The following is a 27,818-nucleotide window of genomic DNA, read 5'->3' on the forward strand; positions in this document are numbered from 1 at the left end:
CAAAAGACTGAAACTCTTTTTGAATTTGTTTCTTCATGTTTCTTAAAGTAACCTCTTTTGTAGAATACATACTCACTGATGGACTTGGGCTGTGTTTTGTTGTAGCTCAATTTGAGGGACTATTTGGGAGCCGAGATATTGAATTGCTAGGTACATGCTTGCTCTGCCACTGGGCAACAATGAAAAGGGGCCCAGTCAGCCAGCTAGCTTTCTTGATGGATGCTTTTAATGTTTTTAGCATTACATCCCTATTCTGGAAAAAATCAATAAATTCCAGCCTGGTATTCTGCACTGAGTCAATCAATCAACAAGCATTTATTAAGCACCAACTCTGTGCCAGGAAGGTTAAAAAGCCTGACTAACGCTGAGGGGGGTATCTTTTGTTGTTGTTGTTAAGGTGTACTTTTCAAGATGATTGTAAACAAGTCAGCAATACTAACACCTGGCTGGACATTTCATCCCCAAAGTGTCATAACATCCAGATCTCTCGAAGCAGCTACAGTCAGGTAAGAGAGAAGACATATATGTCTTGATCTGCATCTTTGAATTCTTTTATGACTTCTGGTCACTTCCCTCTCAGCACGTGGAAAACATACATTATCCCCCAAACAAGCATTATGGGAGCCCGATGTGAACGTGAGCTGCATTGTAAGAGATGAGGGAGGCATTTGTTTTCATGTCATAGGTTTAAAGCTGGAAAGGACCTCTGGGATGTTGAAGTCCAACATCCCTTCCCCCATTCTTTACCCATCTAGTAAAAGGTAAGACTCAGATGCTCAACTCAGAGCATGAATTCAAGGAATATTCCAGGGCTGGGACTTCATCTAGCTGCAGATCCAAAATTCCTCTTCATCATGGTATTACTGGGTATGGGGTATGTGGGAGAGGAGGAGCATAAGTTTGAGTTTTCTTTCAAAAATAAAACCTCACGATACCTTTTATTTTGACTGAGGCAGATTAGAATTCAGTTCTTCATCAATATTTCCTAATATTTCTCTCCCTTAAGAAATCTTTCCAGGGACAGCTAGGTGACACAGTGGATAGAGCACCAGGTGCTATTTAATAATACACGCAAAAATAGTTTTCAGCATTCATCTTTGCAACACCTTGTGTTCCAAATTTTTCTCCCGCTCCTCCCCCCTCCCTAAGAAAATGAGCAATATGATATAGGTTAAACATGTGCCATAATTCTAAACATATTTCCATGCTGAGCAAAGAAATAGATCATATAAAAAGAAAAAACCATAAGAGGGAAAAACGAGTTATAAGGTATTTTTTATTTTTTGAATTGTACTTAAAAGCAAAACCAGGAAAATCCTTAAACATAACTGGGTATTTTAGGTACGTGAAAGAGAATTAGATCCAAAACCTGATGCCCCATGTCAAAAAGAGTCAAATTATTTGCCTGCACCCCGGTCACTTTCTGTGACTGACTTCTACTGTTGGCATGGAATAGACACAGTCACTTGGCAAGAAGTCTCTGAGCCTTTCCCCATTGAGTTGCAAAATCCCTGGACCTGGGAGGAGACAGAAACTCTCCTGCCCTCTGTCAGGCCAGGAGATAGGTACTGGCCAAAGGCCGAAGCAGACACCCATTGGACCTGTCTGTCCCCCTCACTGCGAGTGACACAGAAACAAGAAAATCTTCTGGCCTCTCCCTTTTCCTTTGTACTTCTCAATTTCCAGAAACCAGAACTGCGTCACGATTTTAACATTTTATAAAGGGGAGCCATATAGTTTAATAAGTGCTAAATAATGAAACAGTTCAAGCTTTTTCAGTTACAGCCAGCCAGAGTGTGTGTCATTTTAGACTGCTGTTCTCTGGGGTCAGTGCCCAAACCCTTCCATGAGGAGGTTTTGGGGGCTCCCCTGAGGTGTTAGTGTCCCTCCTGTACCATTTCTTGCTGAAATAAACATAATCAAAGAATTTCAGAATTTAAAGGGACCTCAAAGGTCATCCATCATTTTGTATTTAGTCATAAAAGTTTAGATTTTAAAGTCTGCCTCATTTTATTTTTTAAAAAATTTTAATCTTTTTTTTTTCATCCATTCACTCATTCATTTATTTTAGGAATTCTAAAATTTTGGGGGGGGGCGGGGCAAGCTATGTTATTTTTTTAAATGACATTTTATTTTTCCAAATACATGCAAAGATAGTTTTAAGCATTCACCTTCCCAACACCTTATGTTCCAAATTTTTCTCCCTCTCCTCCCTCCTAAGAAAGCAAGCAATATGGTATAGGTTAAATATGTGCAATAATGCTAAACATAGTTCTATAGTTGTCATGCTGAGCAAAGAAATAAATCAGATAAAAAGAAAAAAAAATGAGAGGAAAAAACAAGTAAACAAACAAGAAAACAAAAAAAGGAAGTCTATCTTATTTTAGAGAGAGGGAAGAAATGACTTGCCCAATGAATGACGCAGATCTGATGTAGAGTATCCCTCACTCCAAAAGTGGTGCTCTTTCCACTGTACTTGTATATATTTATGTTTGCTTATTTTTGTACTGAGATCAGAGACATGAGAACTAAAGTGGATGTTGGAAGTCATCACGTCCACTCCTCCCCATCATTTTGACAGGTGAGGAAATTGAGTCTAACAGAAACGTAGTACTAGAGCTGGGAGAAGTATATTGGTTGTTATGTTGAAACCTCTTATTTTACAAATGAGGAAATTGAGCCCCAGAAGTGGCTTGACTAAGGTCACATTGCAAGCAGCGGAATTCAGGTCTTCTCACTCCAAATTCATTGCTTTTTGCACAATATCACAGTCTGATATAGAATGGACTTATCACATAGAGGGCAATCATAAAGCATTAACTCTGCCCTTTTATCCCAACCATTTAATTTTTCATTTCTCTTACCCTTCCCACCCCACTATATCTCAGTATCTTTCCTCCATCATCTCTGCATCTCCCTAAAGCCCCTCTCCTTCCTGCATCCCATCACGTAACAATTCTTCATGTACATCCATAGAATTACATCCCTTGGAATTTAAGCTCCTATTATCTTCATAGCCCCAGAGCCTTATAGCATGACTGGCTCATAACAGGAGCTTAATAAGTGTTTGGTTGGTGTAATAGATAGGGTGACAAATTCAGAATCATGAAAACTTGAGTTCGAATCCAGCTTGAGGCTGATAGCAGGCATTTATTAGTCACCTAATGTAACTCAATTTCTCCTCCGACCTTAGACTCACAGGAGGCTAAGTACCTTTGAAGGGAGTGGGGAATGATGGAATCATAGCACTTAATTGATGGATTCCCAGCACAGATATTGAATTCACTGAGTGTAATAACAGGAAATGGACACCTCCCACAATTCTTGTTATATGATCCTTCTCCCAGCTCTTCCCATGCTCTTGAAATTCCCACCTATGTACATGGATTTTACCTGTCATGTTGACCTGAAGCTTTAAATACTTTAGCAATTTTAGATTTGTCCAGATAATAACCTTCATAGACATAATGACTTTCGTTTCCCCTTGGACACTTCATTGTAAATAGAGTTGATCCATTGAATTGTCTTATTTCCCTTATCTTCTCTGGGTGTGTGAAATGTCTTTTCCCATAAATTCTCCAGATTACAAAGGTTATATTGAGGATGAAAATATTAAATGATAATAAGTGGCTTTCTGCTTTCATTTCTTTTAAACAACAACAAAAGGCTTCAGTGTCCATGTCGGGAAGCTTGTCCACAAAATATTCATGGTGTTCAGTGAAGAACTCGGTACTAACAAGGAACTTTGCAGGGCTAAAACCCAGCCCCACGGGACCTGTTCGTGTAATATAAATACCTCCAAAACAAAGGAGAAAGGTATGTTTGTTATTTTAAACAGTTCAGTTGACCTCCATGAGTGCTGAATCTTTCTCTAGAATCCTTTTACAATAAATAATGCCAAAGGTCAGTTGGAATTGCCTGGAGAATTAGAGTTAGGGGAAAAGTCTAAGGTCATTGTGGGATCTAGGGTGAGACCAAGAGTTACCATAGAATTCAGTGAAAGGAAGTGGAACTGGATAGTCATAGCTCTTTTGTGTCAAGGTTTCACACATACAATACTTAGAGGTACCTTAAAATTGTCAAGGGGACATAGGGAATATTTAGTAAATAGCTATATTAACCTCTGTTGTTTTGATCTCCAGTCTCCTCATCCCTCCCTAGCCTGGTGCCTTTTCCTTATGCTCTGACATATCAGTGTCCTTCCTAAAAAATCCCAGTTTAGTCTGACCAAGGTCAGTAATGGGAACAAAGTTAAAAAGGGTTGAAGAAAAAGAAAGCACCAAGATAGCAATTTCTGGGAGACATTTATCCTCCTCTGGGTTTTATCTGTACAAGCAAAATGAAGAAGAAGAGAGACCTTCTAACCAATTCTCTGATATAGATAATGGTAACTAGAAGAGAAAAAAGTCTGTTTCTCGATAGTTAGATTTAGGGTGTTTTGTCTTGTTTTGTTGTTCATGGTTTAGATCTGGGGAAATGTATGGGCTTGGAATACTTGGAAAATGACCTTTGTTCCCTGTATTTTGTGTTAACATAGATAGTATTCTACTTACTTTTCTCATAAATGTTGGAGATAATGTTTACTGTGATCTCTTTTTAGTGGGGATTCTGCATTAAAAATAACTCAAGTTAAGTAAAACATAGGATCCCTAGACACCTTAAGCCAACTGTTTAAAAATTAACTAAATGTTTCTAAGCCAAGGGTTCTTAATCTTTCTTGTGTTCTGGACCTCTTGGCAGACTGGGGAAGTCTATGGACCTCTCAGAATCATTTTTTAATGCACAAAATAAAATATAAAGAATTACAAAGAAAATCCAGTTTACTGAAATAAAATTGTCAAGATATTATATAAATTCATGTATCTCAAATTTAAGTCTTTGTTCTAGGTCCTTTAATGATGGCTCTCCTTTTTTTTTTTTTTCTAATTTCATTCTTTTCCATTAGACCCTATCTTACATTATTTCTATCAGTCAAGAAAACATGACCTTCATTGCTTGTATTTAGTTTTTGATTTCCATCTCCAACCTTTTGTCCATATGATTTTTGTTAAATAAAATGATTGCTCCCCTTTCATATTAAACCATATACCTCTCTTCTTCCTTCCAAGCAAATCAGTTCCTTTCAAGCACTGGCTTTCTTTCATGAAATTTTTCCCGATAAGCTCCACCAAATCTTGGCTATTCCAATCATTTCAGTAACCCCTCAATATTCATATACTCTTGTTAAAGAAAATTATGTATGTTTTTATGTAAATCTCCCATTAGGCATATCTCTCCCTTTACGGGAAGCCCTCTTGAGGGCAGGGACTATTCCTATAATTTACTTAGAAACACTATGATTTCCAGGATGGCTCTAAACAAAGTGGGAATAACAAAGTTATTCCACTCTGTATAAGTTCCCTGAGGGGAGGAACTATATTTTTTATCTGTTTACTTTTGAGGTTTTTTGCTTATTTGGTTTTGACTTTGTATTCGTAGGACCCAGCACAATGACTGGCACATTTCTTAAATGTTGAATCCAATGTCTTGAATTCAGTCTTTAACTGAACATTGGACATTCATGAATGCAACTAAATTCATCTTGTTTTGCCTTGTGAACATGTGGATGAAGTTTGGTCCAAATTACATAAAGTCCTGCAGAATATGAGTGACAGCATGACAGAATAGGAAGAGAGTCCATCAAAAACTATTTCTTAAGCACCTAATTTGTGCCATGCATTAGGAAACAAAATTAAAAGATAGTCCCCAGTCTTCAGGAATTCAAAGTCTACAATAGGCAAACAATTATGTACAAATACTTTGTACATCCCAGAGATGTCTGAATCCCAGGGATCTCTTAAACCTTTTTGGAGGGTTTGCAAATTCAAAATTAGTTTTTATTTCTTATGTGGTAAATATCTAAAAATAGAATCCATATAAACAAACTTCTTTGGACAGATCCTCAATAATTTGTAATAATATAAAGATATTGAGAACAAAAGTTTGAGAATCACTGTTGTAGGCTGTAAGAGAGGCTGGTGAGAAGCTGTTTACCTAAATCAGTAGAGAGTTTCCTTCCCAGGAAGCCCTCCATGCCAGTGAGATCACAGGTGCAGTCCCTAGATGTCCCCTCTCCAAGCAGCTACGAAAGGATGCAGAAACGATAAAGAAGTGTAATAGTCTTAATTTTTTTAAAAAATTGGTTGGTTTTGATTTATCAGCAATTTAATCTTTCTTAAATTGCTTCTTTGGGGGCTTCCTTCTTATCAGCGGGGTTTCAGAAGAAAATGGAAAAGCATTCATCAGTGGTTTGATGACAGCTGACTCAAGGAACTTGATGGATTTGAACCTATTAATGCCTGTTTTGCACTCACATGTCAACAATTCAGTCTCTGCATTAGGTCAGCATTTCCCAAGCTGCAGCTGTGCTGAGGCCCCTAGTGTTCTGTGTGATATGGGAGGGGTTCTCTAGGGAAAGTTCACAGCTGCTGATCCTTGCCCCTCACCCCTGAAATATTGAATATGAAATTGGTTATGTACAAAAATATGGATGTCCCAGGTTTAGGGTAGGGCATTGCATCCGATTTTATTTCCTCTTTCTTTTTTTACCCTAAAATTCCCCTGATCTCTCTGCTTCTTTAATCTGAGTATATGCTGTACCCCCACAGTCCCTGAATCAGTGTTTTCAGACTCATCCATAGATTTCAAGCCACTAAAAGCTTCCATGGCCAAATTACCGTGTCAATCTGGCAAAAAAAAAAAAAAAATCAGTCAATCAACTAGCATTTATTGAGAATTTACTATGTGCCAGGCACTGTGCTAAAGTACTAAAGCTTCAAGGCAAAGCGAAACCATCTCCCCTGCCCTCCAAGAGACCAGATTTTAATAAGAGAGAGAAGATAAAGGAGTAGGTAAATGATAGCCTCAGAGAGGGAAATGCTAAGAAAAGATGCCCAAAGTGCCTTTAGTTCAGGGCTATTCTTGTTCTGGGTCAGGCTCTGCCAACACTGGCTCCAAACTGATAAAGTGATCCCAGTAGGAGTCAAGAGATAGAAGTGGATTTTAAAATGACTTCTTCCAGTGGACTGTCTATCCAGTGGACTTGGAAGCTACACTGAGCTCAAATGTGTGTGGTGATACCTGAGAGAGAGAAACAGACAGAGAGAAGGAAGGGAGAGGGAGAGGAGCAATAGTAGACAGAGACACAGAGATAGAGAGGGAGAGAAACAGAAAAACAGAAATAGATACACAGAGAGCTACCGGGAGAGAGGAAGAGAAAGACAGAGACAGAGAGAAGGAAGGGAGGGGGAGAGGAGCAAATAGTAGACAGAGATACAGAGATAGAGAGGGAGAGAAACAGAAAAACAGAAATAGATACACAGAGAGCTACCGGGAGAGAGGAAGAGAAAGACAGAGAGAAGGAAGGGAGGGGGGGGAGAGGAGTAATAGTAGACAGAGACACAGAGATAGACAGAGAGGGAGAGAAACAGAAAAATAGAAATAGATACACAGAGAGCGACAGGAGAAAGACAGAGAGAGAGAGAGAGAAGGAAGGGAGGGGGAAAGAGGAGCAATAGTAGAGACACAGAGATAGACAGAGAGGGAGAGAAACAGAAAAATAGAAATAGATACACAGAGAGCAACAGGGAGAGAGGAAGAGAAAGACAGAGACAGAGAGAAGGAAGGGAGGGGGAGAGGAGCAATAGTAGAGACACAGAGGTAGAGAGGAAGATACGCAAATAAATACACAGAGACAAAGAGGGAAGGAAAGGAGAAGGAGAGAAAGAGACAGAGAAGGAAGGAAGGGGGAGAGAAATAGAAATAGACACATAGAGAGAGACAGAGACCAGAGAAAAGAAACAGAGAAAGACAGAGACAGACAGAAAGAGAAAGGAGAGGGAAAAAGAGAGGGAGGGAAGGAAGAAGGAGGGAGGGAGGGAGATCCAGCAACACCTGGAAAGCCTATATTCTGACATTGGGAAGATACAAAGTTTTTTTTTTTTTTTAACTGTCTTTGAATTTATCAGTTACTCTTTTATTCCCCTCCTTTCTCTAGATCTTTTAGCTATCACTGTATCCTACACTTCGGACTCCTGGAATTTAACAGAAAGATTCAACTTCACCAACTGCTCATCTTTAAGAGAGTAAGTGTCATTGAAAAAAATATATATATATATACATTCTTCCATACTAATGAAATCAATCCAGTTCAGGTACCTACTGTGTGTAAGGTAGGGTGGTGTGGAGGAAACAGAGGTGATCTCAGAGTCAGGAAGACTGGATTCATGACCTCCCTCTGATGTCTGCTGACTGTGTTACTCTGGATAAGTCACTTTCCAAGATTCTGAAACAAATCTCTGAGACTCTTAGATTGAAGAAAGATATTGATCTGCACAGATATACGGAGTTCACTGAATAATGAAATTACAGGTTCAGACATTCTTTCAAATATGGGAGAGAGTGCTGGATGTGGAACCAGAAATTCAGATCCAGCCATTGAAACTTAACTAGCCATATGACCTGGACAAATACAACCCTTAGCCTCTCTGGTCTTTAGTTTCCTCATCTTAAAGGGGAGTTGAAGGGATTGGGGCTAGACATTGCCTCTAAGGTCTTTTTTTCTAGAACTATGATCCTATGATCCTTTCTGAGACTTAGCCAACTGAAACCTCCAAGAGTAATCAGACTGGTTTAAGGAATTCCCACATTGTCCAAATCACAGCTCCTTAACATTCTTTTTCTAGTAAAGAAAATTCCAAGCTGATGGCTTACAATGGCAGGGACGTGCCCTTGATGATTTTTTTAATATAATTTTTTAACAAGTGTGGTGTAGTCAAAGAGATCTAAGGAATCAAGATTTGGGTTCAACCTCCATCTCTAGCAATGTGACCCTGTGAAAGTTACTTAATTTTTCTGTACCCTAAATACCATTACTTAGCATTTTGTTGGTTCATAGAAGTGGTATATTATATATGACTTTCAGAAGTGTTTTTTGGCATTATACAGGAAATATGACATGAGCACTTCAAAGTATCACAAGAGATAATTCTTATAAAGCTCTTTGTAAAACTTAAAGCACTATATAAATGCTAAATACAATAATAATAATTGCTTTTATTATAATATGTGATTCTTATTGGTATGAGGAACTCTTTCCCACAACTCACATTCAATTTTTTAATGAATAAAAATCAGTTTTTTCTCCCTTTATTTCCACTTTTGAAAAGAAAAACAAAAACCCAAAATCTTTATTTAAAAAAACCCAAATATTTTTAATTAAGAAGTTTATCATTACATATTTTAACAATAAATAAATAAAATCAATAAATTACTAATAAAATCAATAAAATATAAACTTTAGAACATTTTCAATCAATAAAAATCCTCTCTATTTTCTACCTCCTCACCATTGAGAAAGAAAAACAAAATGTTTATTTAAAATTAATACTTTAGTTATTAAAAACTAATAATAATATAATATATGTTTTATATGTAATAATAATAATAAAAACTAATTAAAAAAATAAAACAAAACTTTTGTTAGAAACATGTATAATTGCTGATCCAGATTCCCATACCAGCTATGTCCAAAAACAAAACAAAACAAAAAATCTGTCTCAATCTACATTCTGAATCCATCACTTCCGTAGTTAAATAACATGTTTCATTATGGTTCTCTGGAAAAACTATTGGTCATCATATTGTTCAGAGTTTCTAAGATTTTCAAAGTTAAAACAAAACCCCTGTTGTTACAGTATACAATATAATCATCAAGCAAAATAATTTTGGCAATGCCCTTCCTCCCAAAGATATCTCAGATTACAACTTGACTATGGCTTAGTAGATAAATATTTAGGAGTTGTTTGAGTCTTTGAGAGATCATATCACTTGCCCGGTATTACATGACTCATTTTTTGCAGAAGAGATATTCAAATTTAGGTTTTCCTTTGTTAAACCTCAGCAATCCTCCAACTCCCTTTGCTACCTTAGGCTGCCTCTAAACAAAGAGATCAGGAACTAAATTATACAGCCTATTCTCACCTCATTTTCATTTTAATAAATGAGTATGTGCAGACAAGAAATGAATGATTGCATTTTAATATAACAGAGCACTTTGGTTAAAGGACCATCAGAGTAATATACTTTCCATCATTTAAGACAGAACTTTGACTCCTGTGTAATAAAAGCTGTATTGCTGGGCACTTCAAGGATTGCAGAAGTTGAGAGGGAGCACGGATCACCATCTTCACCTACTTTTACAGATTAATGGCCAGGGACATTAAGTGAAGATCTGGGACTCTTGTACTTACTAGCCATAGCATCCTGGCAGGCCATGTAATCGGGTCCCCTGAAGTGTTTTGTGGACAAATTAGCCCAGACTTTGGTCACACAGCCAACTTCATAGAAGGAAGGAGGGAAGAATAAGTGAGAAAAAAGGGTAAGAGGGAGAAAGGGATGGGGGGGAAGGAAAAAGGAAAGAAGAAGAGGGATTATTCATTCATTTCTTTCTCTGGCATTGTGGGTGCAAAGATAAACATGAAAGATCCTGCCTGCAAAGAGCTTATATTCTATTGTGTTCTTCCTCTTGTCACTACTACTGTGGAGGAAAGAGAAGTAGACCATTTCTCTTGAGGGAAAGGCAAGAGGAGGAACTTCACATGGGGAGAGGAAGAATGGGGAAAACTGTGGCTTCACTAAACTGGGGCCAAAGGCACTTTTCTTAGCTATAGAAGCAATAGTAAGGGGGACAGGCAGGGAAGAATAAATCTTTGCTAAGGTTGAGGATGACAGTTGCCATTTGGATACGTGTCCTAGCTTCCTAATTTTCCAGCTGGAACTCAGGATTCATTTTCCCTTGCAAACGATAGAACACGATAGTGCTCTCAGCTCCATAGACCATTTGCTTTATGGGCTAAATGGCCTTCTGTGGCCTGGCCCAAGAATTTTACTAGTGGTTTCTAGGGACAAAGGCCTTCCAAATTGGGGATGGAAGGAACTGTATGAGGGTAAGGTCAGTGTCAACACTCTTTGGAAAAGACAAATAATAAAAATGATGTCATAATTTATTATAATGATAAATAATACCTCACTAATAATAAAAACACTAGGTTAAAGTTGGTTCTTATGAGGTGAATAAACCTAGTGGGAAACATTTAGAAAACTAAATTTACCAGTACTTTAGTCAAGTAAAAGCCAGCTTCAGAAATACTAAAAAATAGATGGAGATTTTAAAAATACCATTTGTTTAAACATGTAGGAAGCTATTGGGAATGCTGAGGAATAGCTGAATAGAATATTAAAGCTGGAAGAATCATGGCTGTAGAACTGGAAAAACCTCAGAGGCTACTGAGTCCTAGCCTCTTAATAACTAAGGACCCCAGAGGTAAAATGAGGTCATATGCTCATACATCGAGAGCTAGAAAGGACCTCCCATTTGAAAGAGGCTAACCTACTCCTTGAAAAATGAGCAAACTGTGGCCCAGAGAAGTTAAATGATTTTTTACAGGTAGAAACTATTAGAATTTGAACCTACATCTGATTCCTGAGCTAATACTGAACTCTAGATTTACCATGAAGTTCTGCATTATCTAGTCCTGCCAGTCCCTTAGAGCAGGAGTTCTATGTTATTATAATTTTACATTTATTATTTGACTTTTCCCCAGTTACACGTAAAATAATTTTTAACATTTATTTTTAAAACTCTGAGTTCCAGATTCTTTTCTTTCTTCATTCCTTACCTTTCTGTATTGAGAAAATAAATATGAAGTTAAGTAAAACATTTCCATAAAAATCATGTTGATTCCCAGCTGATCATCCCACAACATTGGTTTTAATTTGTACATGGTACTATTACTTTGCATCAGCTCATGGAAGTCTTTCCAGGTTTTTCTGAGAGCATGCTGTAGAATAGGAATACTTAATCAATTTTATACTTTGATAGTCTGGTGAAGCTCTTGGATCTCTTCTCAGAATCATGTTTTTGTTGTTGTTGTTTGTTTGTTTTTAATGGTATTTAATTTTTCCAAATACATGCAAAGATAGTTTTCAACATTCATCTTTGCAAAACCTTATGTTCCAAATTTTTCTTCCCCTCCCTTCCCTGCTCCCCAAGACAGCAAGAAATCTGATACAGGTTAAACATGTGCAATTCTTTTAAACACATTTCTATGTTTGTCATGACAAAAAAAAAAAAAAAAAGATCAAAAGGGTAAAAAAAAAAATGAGAAAAAGACAAGTCAAAAAATAACAAAAAGGTGAAAATACTATGTTTTTATCATGTTTTTAAATATATAAAATAAAACAAGTAAGATTGCAAAGGAAAACAATTATATTGAAATTCAGTTACCCAAATTTTTTTTCTAAAGTTAATAGACCCATAGTTAAGTATTTTACTTTGTATTGTTCAAATGTGAATAGTTAAGACATACTCAAAATCATGTAACTAGTTATTGGCAGAATCAAGACTGATTTAGTTCTCTTTTGAATTCCTTCTAGTATTCTTTCCATTATACTGATCTAACTCCTGTTGAGAAATACTCAAAATAGAAATCAAATTCCTCTCTCACCCAGAAACTTGGAAAATATGGCAAAATAAATGGAAACATTCAATATTAGAGGGATTATGGGAGGACAGGCATACGGATACATTGTTGGTGGAGCTGCAAATTCAACCAAATGCTCTTGAAGGGCTATTCAGAATGATGGTAGAAAAGCATCAAGTTATCTCTCATCAGAGCTATTCAAGTAGAAATTGAATGACTACTAGGGCTTGTTGGAGTGGTAATCTTTTTTTAGATATGAGTTAGCTTTTCAGTGAGATCCTTTTCTGGTGTTTGCTCGATTTGGTGTTAGAAAGCCAGGAATCCACTCCAGTCCTTCCTCTGACACTTACCAACAATATAACCATGACTCTCTGCGACTCAGTTTCTCTATATGTAAATTAAAGCTGATAATAATGTTTGCAGTACCTTCCTCGAGTTCTAAAAACCAAGTATGATCGTGTTTGTAAGGTGTTTAAGAAATTTTAAAGTCTATATACATATCAAGGTTTTTGTTATTATTATTATTATTAAGCAGATGATTCCCTAATGCACTTTTTAATTACTTTACCAAAACCCATGCATGTTAAAGTATTATTAATTAATGTTCCTTGTTATTATGCATGCTTCCTTAGTCAGAATATCTTACTTACCATCCTCCCCATTCTCCTACTGTCACAAGAAAGCAAATTTTCACACCACAACTGCTGTGTTACAAAACACAAGAAATATCAGTTAGGTAACAATATACCTCAAGCAAGTTCTGTTTTGTGTTGAGAACCTGGGAGCACAGGGAGGAAGCTGAAAGAGGAAGGAGCTCCCTGGGATGATGAAATCATAGCTTCAGAGCAAAAAAGAACCTCACAGGTCAGATCCAAAGTTCTTACTTTGGCTTAAGTGGACTATTTGTGCTTTTTTTTTTTTTTTAATTATAGCTTTTTATTGACAAAATATATGCATGGGTAATTTTTCAACATTGACCCTTGCAAAAACTTCTGTTCCAACTTTTCCCCTCCTTCCCTCAACCTCCTCCCCTAGATGGCAGGTAATCCCATACATGTTAAATATGTTAAAGTGTATGTTAAATACAATATATGTATACATATTTATACAGTTGTCTTGCTACACAAGAAAAATCGGATTTAGAAAGAAGATAAAAATAGCCTGGAAAGAAAAACAAAAATGCAAGCAAACCATAACAGAAAGACACTATAATTTGATTCTAATTTCGTAATGCATTTTGGTCCTCTTTAAGGATAAAGGACAAAAACCAACTAACTCATTTTAGAACTGAGTGCTGGTGACTTGTTCATGCTCACATGGGCAGATTGGAGATTTGAATCCAGGTTCTCTGACTCCAGATCAAGAGCTCTTTGAATATACAAATAGTTTCTGTAAGCCCTGGTCAAATCACCATTCCCTTTTTCATTGGAGTATAAATAGATCTATATATATGGTATAAATATATATGAGTGAGATATCTATATATGAGGCAGAAAAAGCCTCAGAAGCCTTCCAATCCAGTCTTTTTAGAAAATATCCAAAGTAGGATTTGAATACAGATCCTCATTCTACAGTGCTACTGTATCACTTTGGGAATGTTGTAGAAAAGATGCTTGTCACATAAACGTCTTGAACTTAACATTCTACTCCTATCATCAAAGTTTTTTCTCCCCTTAATATCCATTAAAGTCCTAAAAAAACCTTTTTCTTTTGGGGTTCATGTTATATATCCCAGAGAAACAAAATTCTGTCATGAAATTTAGACATTAATCCTATTCTCTATGTTGCCAGATGCCCAGTCTGTGTTGCTGCGACCTGTGCTTGGTGTGAAAATGAGAAAAAATGCATCCATCCTTTCATAGCCTGTGACCCTTTGGATTACAAGAAAAACCAGGTATCTTGTTTGTTATAATTGGTGGGGTGGCAAGGTTTCTTTAGAAAATATATGTTCAAATATTTAAACTGAAAGATGACCCATAAGAAAACAAAAACCAAAACCAGAACACTATAATGGATGGAATGGCCAAATTTGGCCTTGGAGAAAGGGTGAGAAAATGTATCTCCCTCCCATCTTTGCAGAGATGGGAATATGTGGGTGTGGAATACCTCATAGAAGATCAGTTTGTTGGTTGGGTTTTTTCTGTTTCTTTTTTTGATTTTTGTTACACTTGAGAGCTTGCTGGGTAGGGAGGAGAAAGAGATGTATTCAGAAATGAAGGTGATATAAAAACAAAAAGTTTCAATAAAAATAATGAAATTTTAATCATGTTATATATATACATACACATGTGTATATATAATATATGTATACATATGTACTTATTTTTCATAAGTATAGAACATGAGAATATTCATAGATATATAAAAATATAATATTGTGTACCTATATATATATGGATATGTGCATGCATACATGAGAACATAGAGAACCAGTCTCTGAAAGTAGAAAGCTTTAGAAGTACCTCAGAAATGGTGCAAATTCCAGGTGCTGCTTAAAAATAGCATCATAAATCTTTAGTTAGGAATATTTTCATTTTACAGATAAAATAACTGAGGCACAGGATGAGAGAATAAGAAAATGTTACTTCTCTATAGGCTCTATATAAATCTCTAAGTTGTAGAGAAAATGCTAAACTGTGTTAGAAGAGAGGGGTCCCCATACCAGTGAAATTATAGATCCAGACTCTATTCTAATTATATGTGCATATGCTTACATACATGAATTCACACACATCAGTCAGTCAGCAGACATTTAATAAACACTTAGTGTGAGCTAGACTCATAGGTGTTTGTGATCGCTGCAGCCCTGTCCTATCTTACTTATCGCAGACCTAATCGGTTATTAGTCTTTCTTGACATTTAAAGAATGCTTTGAATTTTTTTCAGAATGTCTGTCAAGCATCCAGAAAATCACCTCTTTCAAGAGCAGGAGCATATCGGGCCAAGAAGAATGTAAAAATAAACCAGAACTCACAGGTTAGAGCATATTGGCTAATGCCAAACATGTAGAAGATGATATGGGCAAATTTTTAAAAAAATTTTTTTTTAATTTAATAGAATTTTGTTTTTTCAAATATATGTAAAAAATGTTTTTAATATTCATTTTTGTAAGGCTTTGTGTTCCAAATTTTCCTTGCTCCCTTCCTTCTTTCCCCTCTCCCCAAGGCAGCAAGTAGTGTGATATACGTTAAATAAATAGGTTAAATATGTCCTTTTAAACATTTCCATATTTCTCATGTTGTGCAAGAAAAATCAGACCAAAAGAAAAAAAACACAAAAACCAAAACCAAACAAACAAAAAAGGTGAAATACTATGCTTCGATCCACATTCATTCTCCATGGTTCTCTCTCTGGATGCAAGTAGCATTTTCCATCCCAAATCTATTGCAATTGCCTTGGATCACCTCATTGTTAAAAAAAGTCAAGTCCATCATAATTGATCATCACATAATCTTGTTACTGTGTACAATGTTCTCTTGGCTGTACTCACTTACACTTAGCATCAGTTTGTGTAAGTCTTTCCAGGCTTTTCTAAAATCAACCTGCTCATCATCATAATAATATACCATAACTTATTCAGTCATTCCCCAACTGATGGGCATCTACTCAGTTCCCAGTTCCTTGATGGGTAAATTAAAAAAAACAAAAACCATTAGAAGTTAAAATCATTGCAGTTATTCCAAGTTTTCCATCCTACCAAAATTGTTTTTTGTCTTCTATGGGTTTTAAACTAGTTTAAGAAAAAATTTAATTGGCTCAATATATCAAAGGCTCCAAACTCCGTGAAAGAAATTAGAACTCCTTAATTGTGAAAAATGGTAGTGTTCTTTTGGTAGTCAGTTTTGAAAAGGTGACCTTGTGATCGACTTTGGGAGTACTTCCAAAGGGAAATATAATAAGTTTTGGATGGTTGGGTCAACCACAAGTGGCAAATACTACATTTTTGAAAGGTTCATTTTGCCCTCTGTGGATTGGTGAGAATGATGCACTTAAAATGAGATGTTCACTCAGCTTTGCTGACCTTTTTTCTTTATTTAAATAAAGTCAATGAAATCAATACTAGAGATCCCAGCAATAAGAAATAGGCCATAAAATATGTCTCTCTTTATCCCTCTTTTTCTCCCCTTCCTTCTGATTTCTTTATTTCTGTCTTTTCCCTTTCTTCCCCTCTCTCCCTCCCTCCCTGTCTTTCTCTCTTTCTCTCTCTCTCTATCTCTCTGTCTCTCTCTGTCATCTATCTGTGTGTATGTATACCCCTCTTCCTGTCGCTTTCTCTCTCCGTTTCCTTCTTCTCTTTCCTCCTCCCTAGAAAGCTGTTAGAATTTTCAAGACCTTGAAATCCCTTGACTTCCTTTGTTCTTTGTAATGTTTCAGAAGGCCTTAGCCCAGAGAAATATCACTACACCCTTTTATTTAAGAAGGCCAGCTCTTCGCCAAGCACACTGAATTCCTGAGAAACTCTCATCAATGTCAGTAACTTAATCAGGGAGCTAGCTCGCCGAGAACTTTTTCCCAGTTTTGAATTTTTTGACCTTATCAGAAGTAGGGAGGACATGTGACCTTGGTTAGCTCATCTGTAGCTATTTAAAGGTGGATTACAAATTAATAAAATGTACATTCCTGGTTATTTGAAGAAGGAGGAGGAGAAAGGAGAGGGTGGAGGAGGTGGCAGTGGCAGTAGAGGAAGGAGGAGAAGGATTTAGATACAGTTGAAAACACAAGGACTCTAGAGTCTGAGGATCTGGTTTCAAATCCTTTCTGTTATTGGCTGTGATCTTTGAATAATTACTTCACTTTCGGCCCCTATGTCCTAGTCTGTAAAAAGGAAGGAATTGGACTAGATAATTTCTGAGAACTTTTTTCCCCCCTGAAATCTAAATCTATTAGCCAATGCAGTTTGTACCTCAATGTCTCCAGGAAACTCCTGAAGCCTATAAATTATTTGTAGCACCCATCTGCCTTGGCTGGGGTCTTCCTGATCTAATGTGGCCACAGGCTTGGATCAAAAAAAATCAAACCAAAACAAAAGTAGTTGAATCATATCAATCAAATGATTAAAGACTTTTAGAACCAGCACTATCTCTATTTTCCAAACTTTTAAGGTTTCTCTCTCTCTCTCTCCCTTTCTCCCTCTCTCCTCTCTTTCCTTTCTTTCCCTTTCTCTCTGTCTCTCTTTCTATCTCTGTCCCTGTCTCTCTCTGTGAATCTCCTTTCCTCTGACTCTCTTTCTGTCTGTCTATGTATCTGTATCTCTTTCTCAGGCTCTCTCTGGCTCTCTGTGTATATATGTACACACATGCATGCATACACACCTATATATATATATATATATATATACAGAGACAGAGAGAGGTTTAGTCCTGAAAGGGCCCTTAGCCACCAATTGGTTCAAATTCTTCTTTTTATTGATAAGGAAATTTAGATTGAAAGAGGTGAATTAATCTGCCCAAGGTCACATAAATAGTAAGTAAGAGAGTCTAGGATTCAAACATAGGTCTTCTGACTACATATGTCTATCTCTTCCCTCCCCTATACCATTCTGCCTGTCTGGGGGAAACAGGACCCACAAAATATCATGCTTTCTCCTCAGTGGCTTTGTATTTGTGGATGGGGTCTCCTACGACCCTCTAGTTCTTCCCTGTTCCCCTCCCCTTTTCTGTTTTTTTTTTTTTTTTCTATTTCTGATGCTAAGCTAAGCTCTCAAAAACATTGCTTTGAAGAAGTAGCTTTTCTTCCTCTTGTCAATAAATGGATGGACCAGTCTTCCTGCTAATTGCATTACCACTAAGAGGAACTCCATTTCATCCCTAAGTGCTCCTGAAGATACATCCAGAGCACCTGGGAGAAACCTGATCTACCTAGTTGGCTCTGAAGACTTTTCTGAGAGGGGGTGGACCACTTGGGAGGCAGAAGCTTATACACAATAGGGCCTTAGAGGTTTGTCCTTTCTAAACAAAAACAACAACAAATGAGCCCTCGCTGCTTTATTGGGTCCCTATAGTTTGGCTTCCTGGCCCAGTGCCATCTTTTGCACCATTACTCTATCACAGGTTATGAAATCTCCAAAACCTTCCAAGCCTCCCAAAGCAAAAAGTATAAAGTAGGGACTGGTTGGAGCTACCTCTTTGGGGATTGCCTAGTTTTGTGTGGAAACCTAAAGAAAAGGAACAGAAGCTTTGTATCTCATCAAAGACCCCCCAAAAATATTAATTTAGATAGCTCAGTGAATGGAGTGCTGCACCTGGAGTCAGGAAGACTTGAATTCAAATCTCAATCAACACATTTGATAGGTGTTTGTTCTTGGGCAAACCATTTAACTACTATTTGCCGGCCTCAGTTCCCTTTTCTATAAAATGTGGATAATAGTAATACCTCTCAGGGTCAATTTTGAGGATCAAATGAGATTGTATTTGTTTTTTTTTTTTTAATGAATAATAGCTTTTTATTTTCAAAATATATGCAGACATAGTTTTCAACATTCACTGTTGCAAACCTTGTGTTCCAAAGTTTTTTTCCCTCCCTTCTCCTCACCCCTCCCTTACATAGGAAGGAATCCAATATATGTTAAACATGTACAATTCTTCTATACATATTTCCACAATTATCGCAAGAAAAACCAGATCAAAAAGGTGAAAAAATGAGAAAATAAAAAGCAAGTAAACAACAAAAAAAGGTGAAAATACTATGTTATGATCCACAACATAGTCCCTGTAGTCCTCACTCTGGATACTAATGGCTCTCTCCATCACAAATCTATTGGAATTGGCCTGATTCACCTCATTGTTGAAAAGAGCCAAGTCCATCAGAATTGGTCATTGTATAATCTTGCCATTGCTGTGTACAGTGATCTTCTGGTTCTGCTCATTTCACTCAGCATCAGTTCATATAAGTCTCTCCAGGCTTTTCTCAAATTATCCTGCTGATCATTTTTTATAGAACAATAATATTCCATAATATTTCTACACATATTCAACCATTCCCCAACTGATGGGCATCCACTCAATTTCCAATTCTTTGCCACTTTAAAAAGGACATGAGATCATATTTGTAAAGTGTCTTGTAAACCATAAAACACTATATATATGTTAGCTATTGTTATTATTAATATTGTAATTATTCTAACATTTGGACAAAAAGCTGCAGAGAATCAGATTGTCAATCAGTGTCATTTCTGACACATTGTTCATATTGTTCACTTGTGTCCAGTTCCTTATATCTCCTTATATCCTTATATCTTATATATCAGATATATAAGGAGGAGGGGGGATAAATGTTTTGCATTTATCCAAAGCAAACAGAGATTAGACTCACCCATGATCACACAGCTAATCAATGTCAGAAACTGGATTTGAACTCTGATTGTCCCAACTCCAGGTCCAGTGTACTGTTCACTGAGCCACCTAACAACCTCCTTTCTGGCATATAGTAGGTGATTATTGACTGACTATATACAGTAGAAAGAATACTGCATTAATTTCACAGAATTATAGAATTTAAGAATCATAAGTGACCTCACTGCCCAAAAGGAATCCTCCCCATAATATGTACAGCAAATACTTGTCTAGTTGTTGTTTGAAGACCTCTTAGGAAGGTGATCTTGCCTTCCATCAAGGCAACCCATTTGCCTTTTGGCCAGCTCCATTACTGAGTTTTTCCTGACATCTGACCTCAGTTGGCGTTCAAAGCCCTTCATAAACCATCTCTCCAGTCTTCCTACATATTACTTCCCTACACATAATTTTCAATCCAGTGATTGCAGCCTCCTGGCTGTTCCATGAATAAGATAGTCCATCTTTCATCCCTGGGCATTTTCTCAGGCTGTCTCCCTTTCTGATTCCTTTCTTAGCTTCCTTTAAGTCCCAACTAAAATCCCATCTTTTAGAAGAAACCTTCCCCATTTCCTCTTAATTTCAGTGAGTTTCCTCTTATAATTATTTCTTATTTGTCTGTACATAGCTTGCTTTGAATATATTTGTTTTGTATGTTGTCTACCCTATTAGATTGTAAGTTCCTTGAGTTTAGAGACTCTCTGTTACCTCTTGGTATCCTCAGCTCTTTAGCACAGTATGTGGTACACAATAAGTGCCTAATAAATACTTATTGAATAAATGAATTGGCTGCCTTATGTGCCTCAAATCACTTAATTTCTCTGGGCCTCAGTTTCCCAATGTCTGGGTTGGACCAGAAGGCCTAAGAGTTTCTTCCAGCTCTACATCTATGATTTGTCTCTGAGTTATCATTCCCCTCCAGGCCTTCCACAGACATTCACTGCTGAAAGGTATCTGCTTGTCAAGCTGGGAAGCCAAAACTAGGAAATGTAATTCAATCAACAAGCATTTCTCTATTAATTGTTTGCTATGTGACAGGCACTGTGCTAAGCCTCTGAAAATATAAGGACAAAAATGAAACAATTTCTGTCCTCCTGAGGTTATATTCTATTGGATAATGCAAATTAGAATGTAATAAGTACATTAAGAGATGCAAAATTCTGAGACGGGTTTGTAGGAAGAAGAGATCATTTCAGCGGCGGGCACATGCTGTGGGAAATTGTGGTAGTGAGTTGGAAGACATTTGGGAAATCAGAGAAATCTCAGGGAGGACTATGGTACTTGACCTGGCTTTTATAGGATGAAAGTATTTCAGCAGGAGATGGAATCACAAAGGAATGGGAAGTGGAAGGGAAGCATGAAGGGAAGGTACAGTTTTCCTGGGGCTGTTAAATTAATCAGTCGGTTATTATGAACTTGAGTGACAGGATGAATAGTTAGAGAAAAAGTTGGAACCTGATTCTTAAGGTCCCCGCAGGCCAGCATCAGGATTTCATTCAGTAGATCAGTGGTCTTTGGAGGGGGGAGGAAGGGAGAGAGATCCAGACTTGTAATTCCATCGATATCTCTTAGTGTGAAAATGCCCAAACTCTCACTCATTTTTGAGAATAATCTGAACTATTTTTTTAAGTACCACTCTATATTCCCCAACATTCTATCCTTTCCTTCCTCATTCTAGTCTTTGTTCACTGTGCCCGTAGAACATGCTTCCCTTGTACTTTAAGTGGAAGTTTAAGTGGCTTGCTCAAGCTCATGGAGGTAGGAGGTATCTCAGGTACGAATCCAATTTCTAGTCTGCCAAAAATGGACCTCTATTTTCTTGGGCATGTCATTTTCCCATTACTCACCAGGCCATGTTACCTCTCAAATCACCTCTGAAATCATTTCCTTTGAGAAGAAACAAGTTTGTGTTTGGAGAAATCCTTAGTGCTATATGAAGCTCATCATGGCTTTAACAGTTCTATCAATTCATTTGAAAAGGATTTATTAAGGGCCTGCTTAATATGTCCACATTTTTGGAATTTTTTTGAACACAGTTCCTCCTGACTCTAGGGTGAGTGCTCTATCCTTTGCACCATCTAGCTGCCCCCTGAAGCTTTTCTTTTTATAGTTGAGCAAATTGAGACGAAGCAAGGGTTAGTGCATTGGTGAGAGCTGAACCAGAAGTCAGAAAGATCTAAATTCAAAACCAGTCTCGAATACATAACTAATTTAATCTCTGCTTCAGTTTCTCCATCTGCAAAATGAGGTTATCTTCCCAGAGTTATTATATATATAAAGTATATAAATATATTTCTATGTATTATATGTAATATAAATTATATAAAATAAATAAGAATAAAAATAGATAAAATATATATAAATAACACATAATAGATATTTTAATTTTATATAAGAATACATTATAAATATAAAATAAATTTAAAATATGATATTTATATTTCAAATATATAAAATGTTTTATATAAAATGTATTTGAAATACATTTTTATACATTTTATAGTATATTTCAGATATATTTTTAGAAATATATCTGAAATATATTTATAAAATATATTTTATGTGAATATATTATTTATATTATCATTTACACATACATATATTGTCTAAATATATTTCTTATATCTATTTTAAATAAATAATATATTTAAATATATTTATATGTTGAAAACTGTCTTTACATATATTTGGGAAAATCAAATACTATTGAAAAGAAATAAAAACTACAAATTTATATAAAGTGTGTTTTTATATATAAATGTATTTAAAGCATATTTATAAATAGTGTATCTTACATATAAATGTTTTATAGTAATAATTTAAAATAGATACATACTTATAAACAGATATGCTTTTATATGTTTTTATATAAAGTGTGTGTGGGTGTAATGTGCTTTGCAAATCTTAAAGCACTAGTCTGATTCAGCTACCTTAAATGCTGGCTATTGTTATTGCTCAAGGTCATAATTGATAAAATTACACATTTAGAACTGGAATAGATCTTAAGAGGCCATGAGATCCGACTCCTTCACTTTACCAGAGTTTCAGGGCACTTTAAGTGGCTTGCCCAAAGATAGCAAGTATTGTTGGAAGGCTCTAGAATTGGGGTTTGCGATTGAATATTTTTAGGTGATAAATTAGTTTTTATTTTGGTATGGAACATTACAAGATACAGTGGGTGAATGGACTCCAGCAAAAGACCGTCCCTGATGGCAATCCAATATCTAAGTGGGTCCCAGCGAGGAACAACCTGACCCTGTAGAATTATCTTGCACTGACAGAATTATCTTGTACAAACAGAGCTATTCCATACTGACGCCCACTGTTGCCTTCTGTAATTTGGAGCTATAGATGTCAACTCCAGAGGCTATCTTGTATAAACAGGAAGACCATGACCATCAATTGATTTACAGACGTATGCTACTATCAGCATAGTTAACATACCTTGTTTTGGATCCTTTCCCATAAAAGGGAATTGTTAATTCATTCAGAATTGTGTCCCCTTATTAAATGGTCATAATAAAGTTTTTGCCCCCTCGCCTGGAGATGCTTTGATTCTGTGAGTTCATTCCCCACTTTGTGACTTCTTCTACCTTATTTATGACTTCTTGCTGGACCTCATCAGTTAGTACAGTTCTGTAGGCTGATTAACTTCACATTGACCATGATCACAGGCTGTACCCTCGCCTGCTGTGAACCCAGTCCAAAAAACATGAGATTTATCTCTAAGAAGGACAGGATAGCAATGGGTCTAGACCAACCCATCACTGTTCTTGAGATGGAAAAGCTTCAACCTGTGTGACCGCTTGTTGATGACTCAACAGCATTATTTTCACTTGGGAAATAGAACTCATTTTGTTCAGTTGCAGAATTAGTAGGGCTGATAGGACCTTGTATTTTGTGTATGTGTGTATATATATAAATATATGTGTGTTTGTATACAAATATGTATATGTATATGTATTATTACCCTAATGCCTTGTGTTTTATATATTTATATTTATACACACACACAAATATATCTACACACACACACACACACACACACACACACACGTATGTATGTATGTATTATTCCCTTGAGGGAATATGAGCTCCTTGAAGCCACGGCCTGGTTCCTTTTGGCTTTTTATCCCTTTGCAGACATGAGCATCTGATCAATTCTTGTTAATTCTTATTTATTTCTCTGTGTACTTGTTGTTTTACTTGATAGTCTATAAGCTTCCTGAGCACTTACAGAGTAATGCTATTAAGAAGCACAAGCAATCTCTGGCTAGTCTGGTGGTGGACTTGGTCATCTGGTGCTAATCATTATAACTTTTTGTTATTTTTTGATTCCTGCGGTATGATGACTTTATCCTTCCAAAACTGATCAGTGCTTCAATTTCCTGTTCTCACCAATAAGTTTTAGTGATTTGTGATAAGGCTGTGTGATACTCAGATTCACACTTACTGAGTGTCTCTGGTTTATAAAAGTGTTCCCTCTTCAAAAAATCTCCAATTTTAAAAAACTTAATAGCATTTTTTTCCAATTACATGTAAAGATAAGTTTTCAACATTAATATTTGTAATATTTTATGTTTCAAATTTTTCTACTCCCTTCCATCCTCTTACTCCTCCCCAAGATAGCAAGCAATCTGATGTAGGCTATACATGTACAATCATTTTAAACATATTTCCATATTAGTCATGTTGTGAAGAAGAATCATTTTAAAAAGGGGGAAAATTTTGAGGAAGAATAAAACAAAATAAAAGTGAAAATAGTATGCTTCAATCGTCATTCACTCTCCATAGTTCTTTCTCTGGATATGGATGGCATTTTCCATCACTACTATATTGGAATTTCCTTGTATCACTACTAAGAAGAGTTAAGTCTGTCATAGTAGTTAATACGTCGTTGTAATTACTTTGTGCAATGTTCTCCTGGTTCTGCTCACTTCACTAGGCATCAATTCATATAAGTCTTTCCAGGTTTTTCTAATGTCAGCCTTCTCATCATTTCTTAGGGAATAATAGTATTCCATTAATTCAAATCCTACAACTCCAAAGATCTCCGATTCTTTGTCATTGCTAAAAGAGCTGCTGCAAACATTTTTGCACATGTCAACCCTAATCCCAAACTTTTTATTTATATGTTTGTATCATAGCATTTTCTCCCTCTGGACTGAGCCCTTGTGATAAAGAAAAACAAAAAGCAGAAATATCTGATGCAATGATTGAATTTGATAGTGTAGACCATGGGTCCTCAAACTTTTTAAATAGGGGGCCAGTTCACTGTCCCTCAGACTGTAGGAGGGCCGGATTATAGTAAAAACAAAAACTTAGTTTTGTGGGCCTTTAAATAAACTTCATAGCCCTGGGCGAGGGGGATAATTGTCCTCAGCTGCTGTATCTGGCCCGCGGGCTGTAGTTTGAGAGCCCCTAGTGTAGACAGTGTACTCTGTGTTATGAATCCCTACCCCTTTGCTGTAACTGCTAACATTATTTGAAAAGTTTTTGTATTGGATATCTCCATTTCTTCACCATCCATTGTCTTTGACCCCTGTAATACAGCTTTGTTATGAGTCCTTAGTCACTAAATACCTATTAATTGTAAAATTCAATGACTGTTTCCCCACCAAACCTTCATTTTCTTATATTCCTCTTATTTTCAACAGACTTTGTCACTTCTGATTCTTTTTCTTTGACTAATTCTTCCTAGCCTCTTCTTTACCTCTTAATGTGGGTGATGCTCTAAGGTCTTCCTTTGGTCTTCTCTTCCATCTACACTGTTTCCCCATAAAATGCTTTTACCTTTTTATGGAGACCTTGCATATCTGTATCTGTAACACAGTTCCAGATTCACATCTAAAGCATCTTTGTGTCTCTTGACATTTTCAAATCCACACAAGTACAGCCAAGCTCAGATATGGCATGATGGACTGGAAGCATGAAAACCAGGATTCATATCCCATCTCTGACAATATGTCTGTGTTCCCACACAGTTTGGGCCTCAGTTTCCTTATTTGTAAAATGAGAAGGTTGAGGGCTCACTCTACATGTATGATTCTATAACAATTTCCCTTTTGTACTTCTGTCTGTGTGATATCACCAACAACTCTTTTTTCTTTCACTTTACTCATCTCACCTTTCCTGAAGGTTTCTATTTCTATAGCATCTTTTAATGAGCCCATGGAGGGTGAGCTTAAAGCTTGACATTTTTATTCAACTACAAAAAGTCATTATTTTATCTACTTTGTTATAGCCCTTAGAATATTAAATATAAATGAATAATTTATGATAAACAAGACAATGGCTTGATTCAAGACTATTTCTATTTTTATGGTAGCTAGGTGGTTCAATGGATAGAGTTCCAGGCCTAGAAACAGAAAAATTCATCTTCCTAAATTCAAATCTGGCTTCAGACACTAAATAGCTGTGTGATCCTTGTCAAGTCATTTAACCCTGTTTGCCTCATCTGTAAAGTGAGCTGGAGAAGGAAATAGTAAATGACTTCAGTATCTTTGTCAAGAAAATCCCAAATGGGGGTGGTAAAAAGGTAGATATGACTGAAATGACTGAATAGGGACATTATAAATCTGAACTCTTAAAAAAAAAAAAGAGTGCTACAAATAATGATAACTCACATTTACATTCTGCTTTAAGGCAGAGGAGCAAAATGAAGTGTGGGCTAGTTGGTCTGGAGCAGACTTATTTATATAGTGCTTTAAGGTCTTCACACACTCATTTACTTTTCTCACCAACTTTGTGTTGCTAACTGTGTGACTCTGGGTGATTAAATCGCAACTTCTGTGACTCGGTTTCCTCTCCTGTAAAATGAGGGGATTGGATCCCCTAATGATCTCTAAAACTCTTCTAGCTCTAAATCTACAGTCCTGTGATCATTTCTAATTTGGTCATTAATTGCCCATTTTTACCATTTGATCATTCCTAATTTTACAATGCCCCACCTTTGAATTGATTTTGTGCTATCTTTTCCTCAGGCATGATGATTTTTTGGTACTTGATTATCATATTTCCAATTTCTTTCAAAACCTGTTTTACCATTGATCTACCATTTCCATTGACCATTGCCACATATCCTTTCATTTGTAAATTTCATGAGCATGTTACTTCTCTCTGTTTCCTGGTTATTAGTGAAGATGTTAAATAATTCTAAAACCTCCTGCTAACCCCTCAGGTCCCCTCAGGCTACTTCCCTTTAATTAGTTTAGGCACCTTTAATCTTCCTAATGTCCTCTGGATTGAGATTTCCAGCTGGTTTGAAATTCATGTGACTTTTTATCTAGCCCAGTTTGAACTAATTTCACAAGTTACAATCTGTGAGACATTCTATTAAATGTTGACTGATGTCCAAGCTTTCAAAGTGATTTTTTTTTAAGTTCAGATTTATTTTTCTCCTAAATCAGATTAACTTGGGCCAATTTGGTTTTAACAAACCAAAGCTGCTGATTGCTCACAGTCTCATTGTTCTATGAGATGTTAGCAACAAGTTCCTTTAGTAATGTTATTGTTAGCATTGTATTAATGTCAGATTTCACAAAGGGTGCTGTTCTTGCTAGAAATAGACTCAGTTTAAAAATGTTATTTGTTGGTGTTGTTGCTATTGTACTTTTATGTTTCAGTTTCTCAAAGGGAAAAAAAACAGCTCATTTATTTGTGATTCAATAACTCATCTAATTAACCCACTTTTTAAAGGCACCTTCTTATTTAAGTTGTATTAACTGTGTGGCTTAAGTTCTGCAAAGAGCCATAGTACACTGTGGCTTTGCAAAACACACTTTCCGTTGCACTACCATTTAAAAATAATTTTCTCGCACCATTAAAATAAAATTGCCAAGGAAACGGTCGACTTTATGGTTAGCTTCTGGCTAGTGAGTAGCTGTAACTGTCACACAAAGGAGCATTTTGATATATGGAAATTCCTGAGCAACAAGATGAGGGAAAACCTCCCTGACACATTGCAAGA

The 27,818-nt window shown here is 36.4% G+C and overlaps 1 protein-coding gene across 1 annotated transcript in view; it reads left to right on the forward strand.

Moving 5' to 3' along the window:
• Positions 1-27,818, forward strand: part of PLXNC1 (plexin C1) — a 233,316-nt gene that overhangs the window by 78,077 nt on the left and 127,421 nt on the right. The window contains 6 exon segments of the mRNA XM_052000493.1: positions 398-506; positions 3,667-3,724; positions 3,727-3,816; positions 8,036-8,123; positions 14,313-14,415; positions 15,408-15,497. Coding sequence (XP_051856453.1) covers positions 398-506; positions 3,667-3,724; positions 3,727-3,816; positions 8,036-8,123; positions 14,313-14,415; positions 15,408-15,497 — 538 coding nt within the window.

Source organism: Antechinus flavipes, chromosome 5, assembly GCF_016432865.1.
Source record: "Antechinus flavipes isolate AdamAnt ecotype Samford, QLD, Australia chromosome 5, AdamAnt_v2, whole genome shotgun sequence".
Classification (NCBI taxonomy): domain Eukaryota; kingdom Metazoa; phylum Chordata; class Mammalia; order Dasyuromorphia; family Dasyuridae; genus Antechinus; species Antechinus flavipes.